The sequence below is a fragment of the Fistularia commersonii genome, chromosome 35, assembly GCF_037954325.1.
Source record: "Fistularia commersonii isolate RoL2024-O1a breed Wild chromosome 35, RoL_Fcom_v1.0, whole genome shotgun sequence".
Lineage (NCBI taxonomy): Eukaryota > Metazoa > Chordata > Actinopteri > Syngnathiformes > Fistulariidae > Fistularia > Fistularia commersonii.
In genome coordinates this window covers 2,023,965-2,043,233 of record NC_141318.1, presented here as the reverse complement: position 1 = coordinate 2,043,233, position 19,269 = coordinate 2,023,965, and the positions used below count along the sequence as shown (strand labels likewise).

General features: G+C 44.8%; 1 protein-coding gene across 3 annotated transcripts in view; it reads left to right on the top strand.

The window, feature by feature from the left end:
• Positions 1–19,269, top strand: part of nectin3b (nectin cell adhesion molecule 3b) — a 30,425-nt gene that overhangs the window by 8,004 nt on the left and 3,152 nt on the right. For 2 of the 3 annotated variants that reach the window (XM_086142659.1, XM_086142658.1), the window contains exons 2-6: positions 1,707–2,054; positions 2,888–3,187; positions 4,481–4,598; positions 4,995–5,146; positions 15,124–15,268. In XM_086142659.1, coding sequence (XP_085998785.1) covers positions 1,707–2,054; positions 2,888–3,187; positions 4,481–4,598; positions 4,995–5,146; positions 15,124–15,268 — 1,063 coding nt within the window. Of the gene's footprint in view, positions 1–1,706; positions 2,055–2,887; positions 3,188–4,480; positions 4,599–4,994; positions 5,147–7,496; positions 11,815–15,123; positions 15,269–19,269 lie in introns of those variants that run through there. The other variant, XM_086142657.1, reaches the window with a different exon arrangement.

Below are 19,269 nucleotides of genomic sequence, written 5' to 3'. Positions count from 1 at the left end.
TCAGTCGAAATTAGGGATTAAAAAGCCGTTTGTACTTGATAAGAGGCAGTCACTTCCTTCTGCGGGCTAATATTTGAGGACATGATCTTTTCAGCGAGAGATTGGCCAGAGACAAGGCTGTTTTTGGCAAAACAACAATAGAATATTTGGAGTCAGTTGCCAAGCAGCGCAGCAGGTTTTGATTTATGACGTCGCCCCCAGTCCACCCCCAGCAGCTTGTTGCAATTAGTGATCCGCTTGAATGCTTTGACAGTCTTGCACTTTAGTTTTCTTTTATAAACCGTAACGTAATTCATCCACTTTTCTCGCTTTTTTTTTCCCGTTTTTTTTTTTTTTTTTTTTTAAGCCTACTCGAGTCCTGATGATGCATTTCCTTTCATTTATGCTGGGTTTCGTGACTTTGCTCGCGCCCGCCTCCCTCCCACCCTCTTCTTCCTTCTTCTTTTTTTTTTTTTTTCTCTTTCCTCCTCTCAGTGATGATGTCATCCTCATGTTAGCATATCCCGTCCCCTGTCTCTCTGCTCGCCTTGGCGGCGTGCCCCCCCCCCTCCCCACCGCCAAAAAAAAAAAAAAAAATCGCCGAGTTCTCTGCTTTTTGAGATGTGCCTCGTTTCCGACGAGCGCAGGGTGACAGAAGAGAGCGTGGGTTAGTTATATTTGGATAAAGGACATGCGGACAGCCTGCTTTTAACTCCCGAATGTGGGTCAGGTGGAGTAAAGATATTAGAGATGAAACAAATTTACCAAATGAGCGCTCGGGCTCGCAGTCGGCCGCGCATTATTTGTCAAAATGCCCGACGCCCGCTGTGACGGTATCCTGTTTGATTCCCGTTTGAGACGCGCAGATGTCGTCCGGCGCAGAACCTTTCCAGACATGAAACGGGCTTTTCACAGATCACATCCGAGAGAACACCAGAAATACTCCTTCCTCGCCGAAAGTTAGGAGATTAGAGTCCTCGGTTTGTCCCTGCGTCGAACAATGACAATGATAATGTTCGGTGGATCATTTATTTGGGTGAAAAAGCATTTACGTAACAGAGAAGATTCCTCTTTTATTTTCTGCGTACATTCTCAGGGTGAGCGTCATTTCTTTGTATTGAATATTCTCCGACAGCGGCGTCGAATCATACATTTTTTTTGTAGCCTGAAATGAATTAATCGCAGAATCACAGTAAAATACAACCTGTACAAAAGAGCTGACAGAGAGCGATTCAACCACGAATGATCTGCCAGAAATTGTCAAAAAGAAGAAAATGAAAGGAACGGAGGATCGGGAGAATTTTGTGAAATGGTGGTGCACAGGTTGACGCTTTCGGGATCCAACCGGGGACTTTGGATGTGCGGAGTCTCCCACGTTTTCCCCGGGTTCTCCCCATTTTCTCCCACAGTCCAAAAACATCCAGGAGGTTTACTGGAGATCCGAAATTGTCCGGACATGTGATTGGTTGCGTGTCTCTTAATGTGCAGGACAAGCACTCCAGATAATGAATGAATGAATTTTGTCCCAGTCAGTGCTTTGTTTTATATTTTCTCATTCCCTTATTCAAACAATTTAATTGAAAAGGATCGTCCACGAACTTTATCTGACCTTTCTAATACATTTTAACAGTATTTAACGGTTATTGTGCCGGGATTTAGAGCTTTGATTATTCCTGCAAGCTGATCCGCCGCCGCTGAGTTTGTGTGTGTGTGTGTCTGCTGGGCAGGTGTGTGGGGCAGCCAGGTGGTCGTTCCCCGGAGTGTGAGCGCTGTGCTGGGGAAGAACGTGACGCTGGAGTGCAGGGTGGAAGTGGGCGCCAACCTGACTCTGACTCAGAGCTCCTGGGAGCGCCGCCTGCCGACGGGCTTCATCACGGTGGCCGTGTACAACCCCCGCTACGGCATCTCCATCAACCCGGAGTTCATAAACCGCTTGTATTTCCGCTCGCCGTCCTCTCACGACGCCACCATCGTGCTGGAGAACGTAGGATACACCGATATGGGGATGTACACCTGCAAGGTGGCGACGTTTCCCCTGGGGAACACGCAAGCCTCCACAACCGTCACTGTACTTGGTGAGCATGTAGACTACTAGCACACACCCACAGTTAACTGGGCAGTTATCCAGCATGTATATAAAATGCTCTTTAGAAAATGCTCTTTAAAAAAAAATTAAAAAAAAAAAAAGTATATATATATATATATACTTTTTTTTTAATTTTTGTATCTATACATGTATATAAAATGTGTATATATATATATATATATATATATATATATATATACACATTTTTTTAACAAGCATTTAAAAAATATATATATATGTGTGTATATATATATTTTTATTTTTTTATTTTTTTTATTTTATTTATTTTTTTATTTTTTTAAAGAGCATTTTATATACATGCTGAATAACTGTCCAGTTAACTGTGGGTGTGTGCAAGATGGTTTTTTTTTCTTACATATATATATATTTTTTTTTATTTGGTTTGTTTTTTGACTCCTAATAAGGTCACCCGTTGCTGTCGGTGAAAACTCCGCAAGCAAAATAGCATTAGTCACCTTCAAAATCGTCAAGAAAATAATGAGCAGATATCTGTTTTAGTCACTGTTTAAATATTTATTTCATTTATTTTTTAAAATATGGTATAAGTGATGCCTTTTCCCAAATTCTTTTACTATCGGTTGTTTCTCATAAGACGTAGAAAGGAGAATTTATCCGTGTTTGTCACATTTGAATTTCCACGCCTAAAACAGCTCTCTAAACTATCCTGATGTTAGAAATATAAAGGGTATCTTTTCGACACAATAAATAATGCCGTATAACCACCACGAAGTGATCATTAAAAGGTTGTACGGGACATTTCTTTCTTTCCGTCTTGTGTCCTCTCCGTTCTCTGAATGAAAGTGGAGCCGAAGGTCTACGTGTCCGCGGGCTCCACGGCCCTGATCGACGGCGGCAACGAAACCGCGGTGGCCACCTGCATCGCCGAGCGGGCGCGCCCCCCCGCCGAGGTGTCCTGGGAGTCCAACCTCTTCGGCCAGTCGGAGGTGCAGCTCTTCGACGACGTCAACGGCACCACCAGCACGCAGGTGCGCTACCTCTGGCAGCCCACGCGGCACGTCCAGGGCCACGCGCTCACCTGCGTCGTCCGCCACCCGGCCCTGCAGAGCGACTTCAGGATCCCCTACCAGCTCAACGTGCAGTGTGGGTGCCTCAGACACACTCCTTACCCATGTGTATATTGCTGCGTGTTAAGGCTTTCATGGGTGACGCCGCCGCAGGCGCTCAAATCACAAACGTGAAGGCAGGTCATGAAAAGGTGCAAATCGTCTGCGTTTCAAACGGCGTCGAGTTTCGAGGTCTTGGGAGAATTCTCGTTGATAAATACCGAAAGGTCCAGGGACAGCTTTCCCTCTTACCTCCTGTTCCCATTCAAACCCATCGATTCAAACAAAGCACTTGATCAGCGACTCACTTTTAGAAATGACAGAAGTGAGAGACGAAATCAAGGACAACCGGTGGAGGCTCTTGAACGTCCCTCTGCGCTACAGAGTGACACGATGAGTGTGTCTGTGAGTTTGCAGAACTTGCCTTTGGCCACAGGTGATCGTTACTAATAGGCATCGAGGCTTGTAAAAGGAAGAATTGATGAGGATGCGGATCTGCCGTCACTTAATGTGTTGCTTCCAGACCAGAAATGTGGAGCCCGTCCGCACCGGTTGGATTCTTAAAGCGATCGGCTTTGGAGAAGGTCCGCAACTGGAGTTTTCACGTCTTAAAAATGATGTAACAACTCTCAATTTTTACCGCCTTTTTTAATCGAATTCCTCCAAAGTGGATGGATTCTTCGCACGACAACGACATTTCAGTCCATCCAGGATTCAGTGCAAACCGTCTCTGGCGGCATTCTCTGCGGCGCCAGGTCGGACAGGAAGCAACGCTTTTCAAAAACAAAAGCCGACTGACAGATGAGCTTTTCCAGTTGAAAATGTAGCGCGAGATGAAACATACCAGTCCCCTGTTGAGATTGCTGATCCGTTTTTGAAAACGATTAATATTCATAAAGGTCAACCCTTTGCCTCTGAACGTTGTACTATTTTGTTTCTTTAAAGCTTTACATCCCATTTAATGCATATTTGATGTGCTTACATTCATGTGTGGCCCAAATCTCCGCAGAACAACAGTGCACAAACTAGGCCAGCCGTCATTTGCCGTAAATATGACAACATCTAAATGCTGCTCGCATGTCAGTGAAGTAACAGACATATGCAATCCATAAAATACGAGCAGGGACCTTGATTCTTGTCATACGTTTTGCCAATAGCACTTAAACGTACTGAATATACAACATTTTATTGACGTCGGGATCCTTTTCTTATTAACTTGGTTAATCCTCTTCAGTTTATCTCAGGTCTGGTGTTATTTAAAAAAAAAAAAAAAAGCGTAGAAGAGGCTTGCTTACTAATTATTTCTGGTGTTTCTGTCTTCTCGCCGTAGACGCTCCTGATATCTCAGTGGTGGGGTACGACGGAGACTGGTACGTGGGCCGGGACAATGTTCAGATGACGTGCAAGGCCAACGCAAACCCGCCGGCCAATCACTTCAGATGGATCAGGTGTGTGTCAGAAAAACACACTCCAAAAATAAAAACATTACATTTAATCTTGAGAGTCTTCCGAAGCTACAAAACACTGGGTCGCCGTTCACTGTTTGCAAGTCAGGTGGATTCGGAGTGAGATCCTCTCAGAGGTCACCCCGGTCACACACTCCTGACTGTCAGTCATGCAACAGTCAGCATCTTTTGTTGTGTGCCGTCGGGGGCAAGGTAATGGTTTTAGTGTGTTTGAATATCTAAAACTGGGATCATTTTTTGGAGTTTTCAATGTCGGGGGGGGGGGGAAATCCCTGACTCTGCAAATAAGTGACCTCGTCCCTTGTGTTTATCAATATTTTTAATGTGTGTGTTTTTTTTTGATAATTATGATCACTATTTTTTTTTTTTTTGTCTCAGATTGGATGGCGAAATGCCGGAAGGGGCGGAGATCATCAACAGCACGCTGCTGTTCCTGCGTCCCCTCCAGCGCAACGACTCCGGAGTTTACAGGTGTGAGGTCGCCAACGACATCAACCTCCGCAGCAGAGACGTGCGCATTCTCATACAAGGTGAGCGGCCGACGTGACCGGGAACACGGCGGACGCCCGCCGCCCCGCTGTTCCCCGCGCGCATCGCACGGCGGGCGTCGCTGCCTTTGACGCCGTCCTTCGAGCTGAAATGTGACACTGCATCGGCTCCATTCATTGTGTTCTTACTGACGGCGGCCAACTCGCTGAGCGTCCCGGCACTGAGCGCGCTCAATCGCTCGCCGACGCGCCTCGATTGACATTCGGCTTCCAGATGTTTCCGTGCGTCTGCAGCTGTTTTAAGGCCTCTTCCGTCTATAATTGTCTCGGCTCTTCAGGTGTGTGTGTGTGTGAGCGTCTGTGTGTGTGATGAGCACACTCCTCCAGTTTGACAAAAACCCGCCTTGTTTGTGGAAGCGCTCCCTCTGAAAGAAGTTCTGATCGTGACGTGGCTCCTTTTTTTGTTTTTCCTTCATCTCTCTCACTCCCTCTTTGTTTGTATTTCCCCCCCCCCCCCTGCGTGTGTCTTGCAGTAAAGAGGCGAAAGCCCGCAGCCTCGCTGTGAGATGATGTCCCAGTTTCATGAAACATTAACAAGTTCTTTTCAACTCCTATTTATTATTTATCATCCATATTTTATCATCCTTGGAGAGGACCTGCGCGGGCGTGCACACAGGCTACACGTGTCGGTATGGCGGCGGTCGGTGTGCGTTGCCGCGGGTTCGCTCTGGCGCGTCTGTACGCTCGCCTCCGTCGGAGCGCCGCGATTCCAGAGCCCGTAGATGACAGAGCGAGGGGTTTGGTGCGCCTCCACGTCCAGCTGAAAGCGACAAACAAGCCCCATCTTTAGTAAATATCCACCCGTAGATTAGTCTCCCTTCCGACTCCTTTGTAGAAGCATTGGCCCGGATGGATCGTTTTTAAATGACTGCGTTTCACCCGCAGCAAGCGCATCGACGTGTTTGCTGTATTTTCCAGTTGAATGCAAGTGTTTCTTTTCTTAAATTTCAGTCATACAATATTTACGATACTTAAATGAGCCCTACACAGGGATGGAGCTAAAGTAGAGCTGAGGTCAGGTCCGTGTCAATAATCAGTCACGTAGAGGTTGACAGGAGACTGACTAAACACTAAGTTAGAACAAATTTGACCATTCAAGTTTATCCAGAAACCTTTCAAAGACACAACATGAACGCATGACATTACATTTATTTTTCTTGTTCTGAACTTTTCACAACGAAAAACAAAATGCAGTGAAACGTGTTTCACTTTTCTGAGAAATCAGCTGATATTCAGCTGATATGAGAAGCGTGAGTCATTTTCTCCTTCTGTTTAAAAAAGAAAAAAAAAATCCAAATCCAACAGGTCATTTGTGTTGCGTGTCTCTGTGTGTATCATATCCTTTATGAATGTCTTCTATATCAAGGTGTCATTTGGTTGAACGGCCCAGCAAAGGTAGCATTAACCTTCAACAGGTCTCCCAGTTTCAGTCTTGACGTCCAACTTAAAAAAACAAGCACGGAGCAAGAAAATACTCCAATAACTCTGCATGTAAAGGCTCTACAGTCGCATGGAATGTCAGTTTGAAAGAAAAAAAAGCAGAAACCACCCAAGGACTTTTAATTATTATTGATTATCGTGTCCTCACACGGCGAGCATGGGGTCTCCCATCCTACTCTGCTTTTTCAGTAGCACACAGATCCATTCATTCTAACACCTCCCTGTGTTTGCTGTGAACGGTACCCTCTGTTTGGTGGCCTTCGGTTTGCTCCATCTTGCACAATGAATTATTGTGCTTTCATACAAGTTAAGAGTAAGAGCTCATTATTTGATATATATATATCAAATGATAATATATGAAATAGCGGTATTGTCTTTTTTCTTTTCGATTTACCAAATCTAACGGAAGGATCAGAGCGGAGAAGCTGCAAGGCAAGTCCTGCCCTTCCTGGGTCGGTGTGGAGATCCTAATGAGAGACCTTCTTGTCTTCCTATCATCCAGTTATTGCAGCACACACACCCCCCACTATCCAAAGATTTGATGTTAATCATCTAAAATTCATCTATAGTTCACCTTGAACGACCCGCAGCGGCCAGACACGACAAGATAATTGTTGTTTCTGCGAAAATAACATCCTCACGTGTCTCAGACTGTTGGAGGGGCGGCGGCGGCGGGGTCTCTGATTCCATCCAAAATAAATACGCAAACAATCCGACGACGCCCGCGTTCGTAAACCGCAAACCGGAGGCTGCCGAGAGAACGTACCGGACCCTGTAGCACGTGCAGTAGTTTGGTCAACCTCCCCCCCTGCTTTAGCTAAATGCTGATGTAGTTGGCATTGACGTTGTGTACCTGTGTGTGTCTGCCCTCCCCCTTCTTTCCCTCCATTAGATCCTCCCATGCCTTCCACCATTACTGCTCCTGTCCTAACCGGCTCTGCCTCCTCCACCTTAGTGGACGATAAGCGCCACATCCTTCTCAGCTCCCCTACTCTTGAAGCCTTACCCGAGAGTAACCTGGGTTCCATAGTGGGCGGGGCCGTGGGCGGGGCCTTGTTCCTGCTCCTGCTGCTGTCTCTGGTGGGCGTTTGTTACCTGTGGAAGCAGCAGACCCTCCACGGGAGCTACTACGCCAAGCAGCACCTGGGCGGCAACGACCTCCAGAAGGCGCAGGCCCAGCACGAGCTCCGACCCACAAAGGCCGGCGGCAGCTCCCGCCGTCCGGACCACGACCGCGAGGAGTGGGGCGACCGCCAGCTAAAACACGAGCGCGAACGCCGCCTCCAGGGCGGCTACGGCGGAGGGGATTATCCCGCCAACGGCTACACCCGGGCCATGAGGGAGAGCGGCCACCACAACGCTCGGCAGGGTCTCCACGCCGAACACGCGCAGTATTCTAGCCCTCGGCAGGCCAGGAGCCCCAGATACCCTCATTCCCAGAAACCGCCGAGGAACGGCTCCTCCTACCCGTCAGACGACTGCTACGATAGCGGCCCCGACGGAGACTACGTCTCTCACACGGACGGCTCGGTCATCTCCCGTAGGGAGTGGTACGTTTGACCACCCACCGCTTCCCCGCGGCAAGTAGAAACACAACGGGGTTTGATTTTTCTTTTCTTTTTTTTTTTCGAATTAGGAAACATTATTTAGCGCACGCTCACTCCTGCCACCCTTAGTTCCCTTGCGCTGGCGCGAACGCCCGAGACGTTTCCGCTCGAGACGCGAACAGACTCCGGACGCTGAGCATCGCCGAGCGTTGTGTTCGCTGTCCCTGCCTTACGATTGTGGGTCACCTGGGTATTTAAAGTCGTCACTGAAGTCAATGAAGCTATGGGTAGAGAGATTGCGACCTTCTTATGTCTGTAAAGTTTATAAGATACCAGAAAATAAGAATTAACCTCGTGAATTATATATATATATATATATATGTAATAAATGTTTCGGTTTAAAGGCCACGTCAGTGCCATCGTGAGATAAGATAGCTGGCGAAAGGCTCCTGAACGCCACGTCCGGTTCACAAGCCGTCCCGCAGGTCCCTGAACCCCTCACGCCGAATGTAATCGATACAGCCGAGTTGCGTATCCGACACGATTTTTCAAGCAGAAAATCATGTCTGGTGTCAGTATTATAAAACGGGCTTCTAAACGCCGTGATGCAATTCCACTCTTTGCCCCTCGGAGCGCGGCCCAACCTGCCAGACAAATCCGTGTATTCATTTTCAGCCGCCGGCGATTAGAAAACCTCTCGGCCGCCGTCGGTTGATGTTCAAGAGCTGTGCGGAATCCTCCTCCCTGTCGCTCAGCGGGACAAAGCAGAGGCGCCAGAAGCTAATTTGTCCTCCTCCGGTATCGGGAGCCGTCGGTGATTGAAGACCCCTCCGCTCCGATTTACGGTCCAGGAAGAATTATACTTCTTTTTGAAGCTTTAACGGATGCTGGTATCATCGGGTCGTTTGTTTTCTGGCTCGGATAAGTGAAAAGAAAACACCGGAAGGACCCGATGATCGGACGTCCCGGCGACGTCCTGGTTAAGTTCATTTCCAAGGCCGGGCAATAGATTTCCATCCATGTGGTCTGGAGAGCAGTTCCTACTCACAAAACTGGCGAATTCACTTGACGGGTTAAAATCGAGAAAGAAAATATGAATTAAGAAGTAAAAGATTTGTGTAACACAGCCCGGACTTTGCTGAAATCAGCAGGATTTGTCCAGAAATCTGACGTAATCACGATCGGACTCAATTCCCGTCCGCAGTCGTTCTACTCGGGAGACACTTTGGTTATTTATCTATTATCATCGTCCAGCCAGCGGCATATTTGGATACATTTAAAAGCCAAAACGCAGCATCTGAAACCGTATACACCCTTTATATCCCTTATACCGTAATAAACTGTCACGCAGCGAGGCCTCCGCATGCAAATCCCCCTGCCGGGCAGCAGGAGTTTTAAATAAGTCGATGCTATTACTTCCATTTAACCTTGGGTCCCCCTTCCTTTTCGGTTAATCACGTACGCAATCTATACGAGATAATGGATGCGTTGGGGAATGCGCTCTCTGGCAGCGAACCGGGGCTCGTAGCTGCGCGAGGGATCGGCGCCACCTCGCAGATTCACGGTTAATCCGGGGAAACGACCGAAAAAATAAAACAAAAAAAAAAAAAAAAAACGCAGTAACAACAACTCGGGGCGCTAATAGGCGAGTGCCGTCGTAGCCTTTGATTCGATTTTGAAAGTCATCACCGCTTATCGACGCATCGGTTTTGTTTCCTCCTCATTCATATGGTAGCTCGTTTAAAAAAAACGAAATAAAAAAAATACACTTGAAAAAAAAAAAAAAATTATAAGAGGCTGGATTTACACTGGTTTTATCCCCAGCCATTTTTTTTTTTTTTTTTTCCCCCCCTACAAATGTCACATAAAACGGAAGCCTTGCAGGACGCGGCCTGCACTGTGATTGACGTTTTCCCCCTCCGAGTCGCAGCTATCACGGACTGGAAGCTCGGGGCGGGAAGTGTTTTTTTGGCACGTGCACTTATTTACCAGATGGCACGGAGGGGGATCCAGCAGCCTCCCCTCCCTGCGCACCAGTGTTTGTGAATACACGTCGGCCGCGCTAGTTTTTTTTTTTTTTGTCTCCTAGGCGATATTTGCTTCAAGATGCCAAATATTTGTTTAACGTGCTGTGTATAAATATGACGACAGAGTCTCACTTAAGTATTGCGAAAAACTAGGTAACGAAACGATTTAGTAGCGTGTGTTGACGCGTCACCGTTATATCCAGGTTCATGACGTAGACCTAGAAATGAAAAGATGCTTAAGGCCACTTAAATATTACAGTAACAGTTGTCGAAGAGTTTTTTTTTTGTTTTTTTTTTTTTGACCGTTAAGGATCCTCACATTAGCCGTTTTCATGACGATTTCCGTTTAACGTGCCGGACGACCGGGTTTTGAGATCTCTGCTTTTCGCTCGGTTCAATCGTCAGCAGGGGAAGAAGTCCTTCAATCGCAAAGCTGCTCGAAATATCACGGAAAAAAGACGAACCGTTAATATTAGTGGTTGTTACAGATCGCGAGGGGAAAAAAAAAAAAACAATGAAACGCGAATTCGCTCCTCAACGCGGAGCCGAAGTGTCCGTTTTGATCTCACACGGCGGCCATGTTTTTTTTTTTTTTATCCCGAGGACCAGCCGCCGTCGGGTTCCCCTCTGCTCAGAATAAAACATCTGCATATTTAATGCTCTCCGACTCCTGCCCTTATTCCGTCTCCCGCGAAACCCCGCGATCATCAAACCCCGAATGCTTCCCCGTTTTGGGAAGGGAGGCTTTTTTTTGGGGACGCTAAAAACCTCAGAGTCATTTTCCGCCGTTGAGGTAGAAGAGAGATCTCAGTGATGGACGTCTCAAAACACAAGTCTTTTGACTTTTTCGCCTAGGCTGTCGGAGACAGGACGATTCCTGGGGTGTGTGTGTGTGTGTCTGTTTCTGTGTGTGTGTGTGTGTGTGTGTGTGTAACCCCCACTGCCCCCCAAGCAGACCGACAGGAAGCACGGCAGCCTAAACCCTCCTTGTGTTCGCTTCTATGCACTAAGACGGAAATTCCACCGCTCGATAATCTATTTTTGCCCGACCCATCAATTTTACAGCCCCCCCGGATTAACGTTAGTTCGGTTTTCTATTTATCGTGAAACCGTGTTTTCGGATCAGACGTCACCGTCTCGAGAAACACAACTAGTGCCTTAGAAACCCTAGAGAAAAATGTCAGTGTTCTCTTGTTCAGTTGCTGTGAAATCCCGTTCCTCCCCGTGCAGACCTTTCACGGGGAGAGAAAAAAAAAAACTATTTTCGTTTTTTTTTTTTCCTTTTTTACTCAGTGCCATACATGAAATCTCCGCCCCTGTCGCCGTGACAGCAAGAAACACAGTATATTTGCAAACCTCCAGACCGATTCCTCCCTTTTTTTTTTTATGTTTTGACGTAAAACAAGTGGAATCCTCCCGGGTCGGAGCGATCTGCAGCATCACCGCGGGAGATGAACTTCACCTTATCGAGCACTTTGTGTGTGTGTGTTTGTTTTTTTTTTTTTTTGTTCTTCATTCTTTTGTACATAAGAAAAGAAAATGTAAGTTCGCGGCGGGAAACAAATTGTGGAACGTCAATTTGTGGTTTTTGGAGATACTTTTTATTTCAATAAAGCACCTTAGCACCTGTGAGTTATTTTCTCTGGAGCTCGTCGTTTTCCTCAGACTGCCGGGTCTCAGCCTCTTTGTGCTTCGATAAATGACATCATCTCCAGCGCCCACAGTGCTGCAGGAGCCCCCACCCACCTCCACACACACACACACACACACCTCCACACACCCCACCTCAGTTCCAGTATGCACATGTGGGACGCTGCCTATGATGTAATCCCTCTTCCCTTACTTCACCTCATCTTCTCAACTCTTTTTTTTTTAATTTTTTTTTTTTTTTTTTTTCCCCGCCGTGGCCTTTTCTTTCTCCGACGGCGAGGAGATCCAGCGTCCTTCCCGCTCACACGACTTCAACCTCCCGTGTCTTCTCTCTCAGCTGGTAAAATTAAGCACTGAGTGTTTGTCTGGCCCAAAGTCCCCCCGCTCTCCAGCCCATTGACTGTCCCCATGGCAACAAGCTCATCTGGAGCCGTTGATGGAAGCCCCCCCGTCCCCGAACGAGCTCTACCTGCGAGGTTAACCCCGCTCGCCGTCTCCACCCGCCACGAAATTAGCCATCGGGATTGAAGATGGCCTCGGCGGGGCGGCGGGGGTGGGGGGGCGCGCGGCGCCGACGTGACCTTGACATCGTGTCAACTCGCCACTGGGTTGTCAAGTCACATGTCCTCCGAAAGTCCATCGACCTCCCCTTCTCCTTATCATCTTGTCACCGCTGTCACTTGTGACCTTGAGAAAAGGTCACGCCGGGTGCTGATAAGGCGTAGCCGCGGCGTCGGCGTGCTAACGCGGTCAAGCTCAGCGCCTTTTTTTTTTTTTTTTCCCCCCCTGCGACACCGTTTCCAAGGATACTTCCAAGGAGGGGGGGGGGGGGGGGGGAGTGTGTCAGCGAGGAATCAAACGCCAGACCCGAACGATTATCCCGGACGTTTGAGATAAACGAGCGCGTGCTCCCCGTGGGGGGGGGGACGGTTGTCTCGGCGATGACCCGACCCTTGACCCCCGTCATGGATGTTTTGGGGCGGGGAAGGGTTCTGGTCCCGTCGTCGCCTCGCCTCTCTCCGGGTCGGCGTGTTTAATTCATGGTCGCTGACCTCGCTGAGCATCAGCATGTACTTTTGATGATGTGTGTGTCGGGTAAAGTGCTGAAGCAGGAAGGAGGGGAGGGTTCTCGCGTGAGAGCCAGACCCCAGACTCCATTGCGGAAAGGGAGGCGGAGGTGGGGGGGGGGTTGATCCGCCGCTAATCTCCTCCAAAGTGGACAACAAACCAACCACTTAAATGTAGCGGCGGCTGGAAAAACAAAAATGGCCGCGGCTAACGCTCCGTGCGAAACGATGAAAAAATACGCAAATAAAATCACCTTGAAACTCAGGCCGGTGAAACCTCACACGAAGAAAAACCTCGCTATCGCACCCCTTGCCACCTTTCTGTCCTCTATTGTTGTTTCAAGCTAACCGACTCGTGAAATTATGTAAAAACTCAGGTGACCTTTGACCCCTTAGCCTGTGTCGCTAACAAGGAATTACCTCCGTTTCATTAAAAGCAAATGGAGTCGCCCTCTGTGATTGAACCCGCCGATCTGCTGACTGACTTTTTTTTGTTTGTGTGTGTGTGTGTGTGTGTGTGTGTGTCCCATCCGTGCACCTCCCCCCCCCCCCCCTCCCGCCGCCGCGTCACGGATGTCTGTCGCCGAGCATCACGTCAAGTAGCTCGGTAAAATACATTTTTAATTGCGGCCCCCGATCGACTCGCCGGGCCCTTGTCATAGTTCAGCAGCCGTCAAAGGTAAGTGAACCGGCGGAAAAAGAACTTTAATTTAGGATTCTCATCTCAGCGGGTTATTGATTTTTTTTTTTTTTTTTTTTAACCCAACCCACCACCCTTGCAGCCGAATCAACCGGCGTTGACCATTAAATGTGCCTTTTCTTTGCTTCACCTTCAGTGACCCCTCTCCGATCGGCGTCCGCCCGTCGCCGCCGCCTTTTTAATACATCCTAATCACGATTAATCCTAATCCCCGCGGTGGACGGCGTCCGCGGGCATATGGTCAAACAAAGCTAATTCAGCAGACTCTTAAGGCGGGATTTCCGACGCGGGGATGGAGGGCGGGCAGCGAAACCCTGCAGGGAACCCGGCCGAAGCGCCAAAACGGGATTCACGATCTAAAAGCTACGTTTCACGGACGCGCTTCTTCGCCAGATCCTGGAAATCACAAGATTCAAAACGCCCTCCAGGCTTTTACCGAGTTTCTAAATGCTAGTTTTTGGACGTTGTTCGGGTTTCGGAGGGTCAGCTCCGCTCTGACGCTGCTATTTATTTATTTATTCTCAAGCCGTTTCAGCGCTTGTTCTTCCCTTTTCAGGATTCGACAAAAATAACCGGAATTTTTTTTTATTTTTTTTTCCACCCGTTGATTGTTTGCACAAGTTTTTTGGTGGAGATGCTAAGCTGTGGGAACAAGATAATCCCTGCATGAATAAGACACCATCTGGGAGGCGTGAGGGAGATGTGGAGCTTTCGGGTTTACATTTTGTGAAACGTAGTTATTTTGTGGCCACAAGATAATGGTTTGCTCTGTTGTTCCAGCAGGTCATTGCTGTTCTGCAACAGCACGATGCAGATTTGAAAATAACAAATATCTCACAAACTGATGGCTGATGGTGAAAGGGTTTGTCCTCTGCCTGCTTCAGAGCGCTACTTCCTCTCCGGCGGGGGAAACGAAGAGACGGAGGGCAACAAGCCGCTCAGAAAAAACAACGAAAAAAAAACAAAAACGGGCCCCAGATAGCAGGATGTTTCGTCGGAAACGTCACCGCTGCAACGTTCTGTCCGTCCAAACCCTCTGAGGTCTGAAGTGAGAGACCGGGGCCGTCGCACGGAGGAAGGCACCGGGAGAATTAATTAAGAATAAATCAAGGCAGTAGAGCGTTCAAGTATTTTTTGTCCTTTTTTTTTTTTTTTTTTTTTTTCATAGAAATAAACAGGAAAGGATTCAAATTGAGGCGAAAATGAACAAATAATGGTCTGAATTTCCTAAATATTCGCGTTCCGTTAATGAGCGAATGTGTGAAAATAAAACAGAATAATTGATAATGAAATGATTTCCCAAGCATGGGATCATTGTCATCTCATCAGAAAAAAATCAAAAACGGGGTAACAGTCACCTAAATAAATGTGAATAACTGAAAAAAAAAAAAAAAAAAAAAAAATTATATAGATTATTTTAAAAATGGATGTGAAATTGATAAATAATAAAACAGTTTGGGTGCGGCCCTGGTCTCGACCCACCGCTGGAAATTTCTTCCACGCTGACCTTCTCCTCCTTCCCCTCCAGAACAGTCCCAGGCAGAGAGGTCCAACTCCATCGCCGTGGCCGGCGCCGTGATGGGCGCCGTCCTCGCCCTCTTCCTCATCTCTGTCTCCATCATCGTGATCCACGCCGCCCGCAAGGCGCCGCCGCCTGCCTTCGCCGACAAAGTGTAAGTCCGGCGGATCACTCAGGCCGCGGCCTTAATTGGCCGCTTCGTTGGTTTGCAGCGATAAAACATTTTCAGAGTCTCCTGGCGCGCGAACGGTAGCTTCTCCTATTCGCCTAACTGGAAAAAATGCAAGTTAATGTTTAAATTCATTACCCATAAATCTGCGTGGAGGGCCTTGAAATTACTTTCACAAAAAAAAAAAAAAAAAAAAAAAAGAAACTGCACAAAATTACCAGAGAATCTGATAAAAAAAAAACACACCGCAAAATCAGCAAGAAAATATCCTGAAAAATAAGGAGGAACGTAAAATTAAATTAAAAACATATTTATTTTAAAATTCACTGGAAATTAGCTAGACCTAAATTAACTCTTTAAAAAAATAAATAGATAAAAAAAACACTGAAAATTTTGAGACCATCCCTGAAATGAATAATTAATTCAAAAAAGTAGATAAAAATCATGAGGAAATCAGCAATGAACCAGTAACATGCAAGAGGTGTTTATTATTATTATTATTTTTATTCTTATTTTTTTTGTATGCGTATTTTTATTCATTCACTCATTTCCTTTTTATTTCATTTTATTTTTTATTGTTTTATGGAAACACCCTCTCCTGTTCCTGAATATTTTCCTTCCTTAGATATTTTTCATTCATTCTCTGTACCTCATATCTCTCTCTCAGCTCACCACTGCACCGCCATTTTTGAAGTTTTATAGTCATATTTTTTTTATTTTCCCCACACAAACACACATGCATGGGACCCTTCCGAGGCAAACGCAAGGCTTGCGGGCCAAATGTGGTCCGCCATGTCATTTTAAGAGTCCCCGCGAGAACATCTTAAAAGGTCCGATTGTCTTCCAATAAATTCGTCAAACCATAAACTACATTTCCCACCATTCATGCCAATCACGTGACCCGCGAAGTGACAGCAATCAATGCTATTTTCAACATGGGAAATCGAGGAATATAAATGATCCATACATGCGCAGGAAGAGAAAAGTAGAGGCCGATGGAAGGTTGTTTCAAGAAAGATGGGAAGGCTGATACATGTTTGTGCTTCAAAAAGAAACAACGGTTAGTTTGTTTGTGTTACGAGGCAGCGTCGGTCGTCAAAGAGTACAATCTTTTTGATACCAAGCTAAGTATGCTAAAGTTAGCCTTCCAGAAAAACAACAAATTGTCCAAAGCTAGCTTTCTTGCAGGTGAAGAAATCGCCTGAGCTACGAAAATGGATTTTACAGACCAAAACGGGACATTTTTTAATGTAGTGGAGACGTCCGAAAAATAAAATGTGACAAAAGGTTTGGAACAAAATCAATGTCAAAACTAGTGTAGGATGATGTTTTTCTCTATTCATGTGAGTTTCTTAACCTTAAAAGGATTTATAATGCAACACAGCAACTAGTAAAAAACATTTTTTTTACATCTATGCAAATGCATATGTAACATTTTTGATTTGAATGAGTTGTAAATTCAAAGTTATAGTAGTTACATTTATTTTATACAGTATGCAATCGTTTTTACATGTTCCAAGGAGGTAAACGGGTAAATTATAAAAAATCTTATTATGTCATGAATTGTTCGTCTAAAAAAATATATGACAAATTAATATTAAAAATGAATATTAAAAAAGAATTGATGAAGTTACATCCTTAAAATATTGTTGAGTTAAAAGAGAAAATTACCACTAGAATTTATTAGAAAATTGATGTTAGCAGGTATAATGTTTATAAAGTTAATAGTGGCTATACTGGTTATAAAATCAATCTTATTAATTTTGCTATTGTTTTTTATAGAAATAAGAAAAGAAAAGATCGTTTTAACGTCACCAGACGTTTTTTTCATCCAAAAAAATTTTTTTTTTCAAATTCTGAAGCAAAAAATACATTGCAAAGTTATTTTTTCAATTTTCTTTGCCTTTTTTTTTTTTTTTAAACCCCCAGATGCATGTGAGAGACCTGCTCTAGAACCCCCGATCTTCCAAACCATCTCGGTCTCACTTTATCCCCAGAACATCTAACATGACCTCCATCCTCCGTCGCTCCCAAAGACGAACCTCCGCCCTGCTTTCACACACACTTTCACACACTTCCATCCAATCCCACGTTCTTCCACCTTCTCTGGAAGCCATGACCCTCGCTTCTTCCAGCCCTCCAGCCGCGAGGCCTTCAGCGGCGGGGGAGCGGTGAATCACTCGGAAAATCCCTCCCTGACACACACACACACACACACACACACTCAGCGGCTGCGCTGACACCCTGTGTTTGCGTGTGTGTGTGTGTTCACTGTCATGACAGACTCAGCATCTTAAGCGTGACCGTTGCTCAGCAGGAGAGGGTGTTGTGTTTGTGTGTATGTGTGTGTGTGTGTGTGTGTGTGTGTGTGTGGGTGTGTGGGGGGGGGGGGGCTCCCCTGAAGATTAGGACGTCCTGGCTGGACTGTAATCCCCAGACTGCAGTGACACGCGGCGCCGGGGAAATCAATGGCCGCCGCCGTGGCGGTTCACGGTCGCACATCAGGAAGTCGACACCTTTCAAAATAAAAGACCCAGAAACAAACCACAGCTAGAAGATTCATCCCACGCTGACTCCAAAGGTCATATTTTTATTTCTTTGCTTCTTTCTGTCTGTTCTAGATTTCCTGCTGACTTGGAGGTAATCTGTTTTTTTTTTTTTTTTTTTTTTTTTTTAAATAGAATTTCTCGCTGATTTTCAAGACATTTATTGACATGTTTACATTTGTCATTGGTTATTTCTTAGTAATACCTTCAGCCGTTATCTACTGATTTCTAATCAATACGTTAGTATTTTTTACATATAATTTATTTGATTGTATATCGCTGAATTCCACTTCTTTTTTTTTTTTTTTTTTTGTTATTTTAAATTGAATTTGTCGCTGATTTTCAAGACATTTATTGACACGTTTACATTTGTCATTGGTTATTTCTTAGTAATACCTTCAGCCATTATCTACTGATCTCTAATCAATACGTTAGTATTTTTTACATATAATTTATTTGATTGTATATCGCTGAATTCCACTTTTTTTTTTTTAATTATTAATTTAAATTGAATTTCTCGCTAATTTTCAAGACATTTATTGACACGTTTACATTTGTCATTGGTTATTTCTTAGTAATACCTTCAGCCATTATCTACTGATTTCTAATCAATACGTTAGTATTTTTTACATATAATTTATTTGATTGTATATCGCTGAATTCCACTTCTTTTATTCTATTTTTTTCAGTTCAGTTTTTGGGACATTTTCTTAAGGTTCCAGGATCATATCTTGATTGTTTTTGGATTTTTCAGGAATATTTTGAGGTTTTCCATTTTATATAGTTTATTATATATAGCTGACTTCTTTGAGACTAAGTACATTTCAAAGTAATGATTTACATTTTTCAAATTCATTTTTGGCACTTTTAAAAATTCACGGAAGGTAATTTCTTGGTTTCGAATTCCTGCTGATTTTTGCGGAATTTGTTGATATTTTTTGTTTTTATTTTGTAATTTATATACTGCTGGCTTCTTTGAATCCATTTCAGTCTCATTTATTTCTGGTTTTTGTGAGATTTACATTTAATCTCAATTTCTTTCTTTATTTTTTACATAATGCATTCATTTTTTTTTTTTTTTTTACACATCGCTGACTTCTTTGAGACCTTGAGTCCACTTTCAATCTTAATCATTTATATATTTTTTATTAACTTTAAGCACATTTATACATTTACTCAAGGTAATTTCTTGGATTCAATTTCTCGCTTATTTTTCAGGAATATGTTTTGTTTTTTTTTTGTTGGTTTTTTTTAATTCTTAATTTATATACTGCTAGCTTCTTCGAGTCCTCTTCAGTCTAATTTATTTTTGGTTTTTAAATGAATTTTTGAGAAATTTTACATTCAATCTAAATTTCTTTATTTACTTTTTATGTTACATTTTCTTTTTTTTTTTATTACACATCGCTTTCTTCTTTGAGACCTTGACTCCATTTTCAT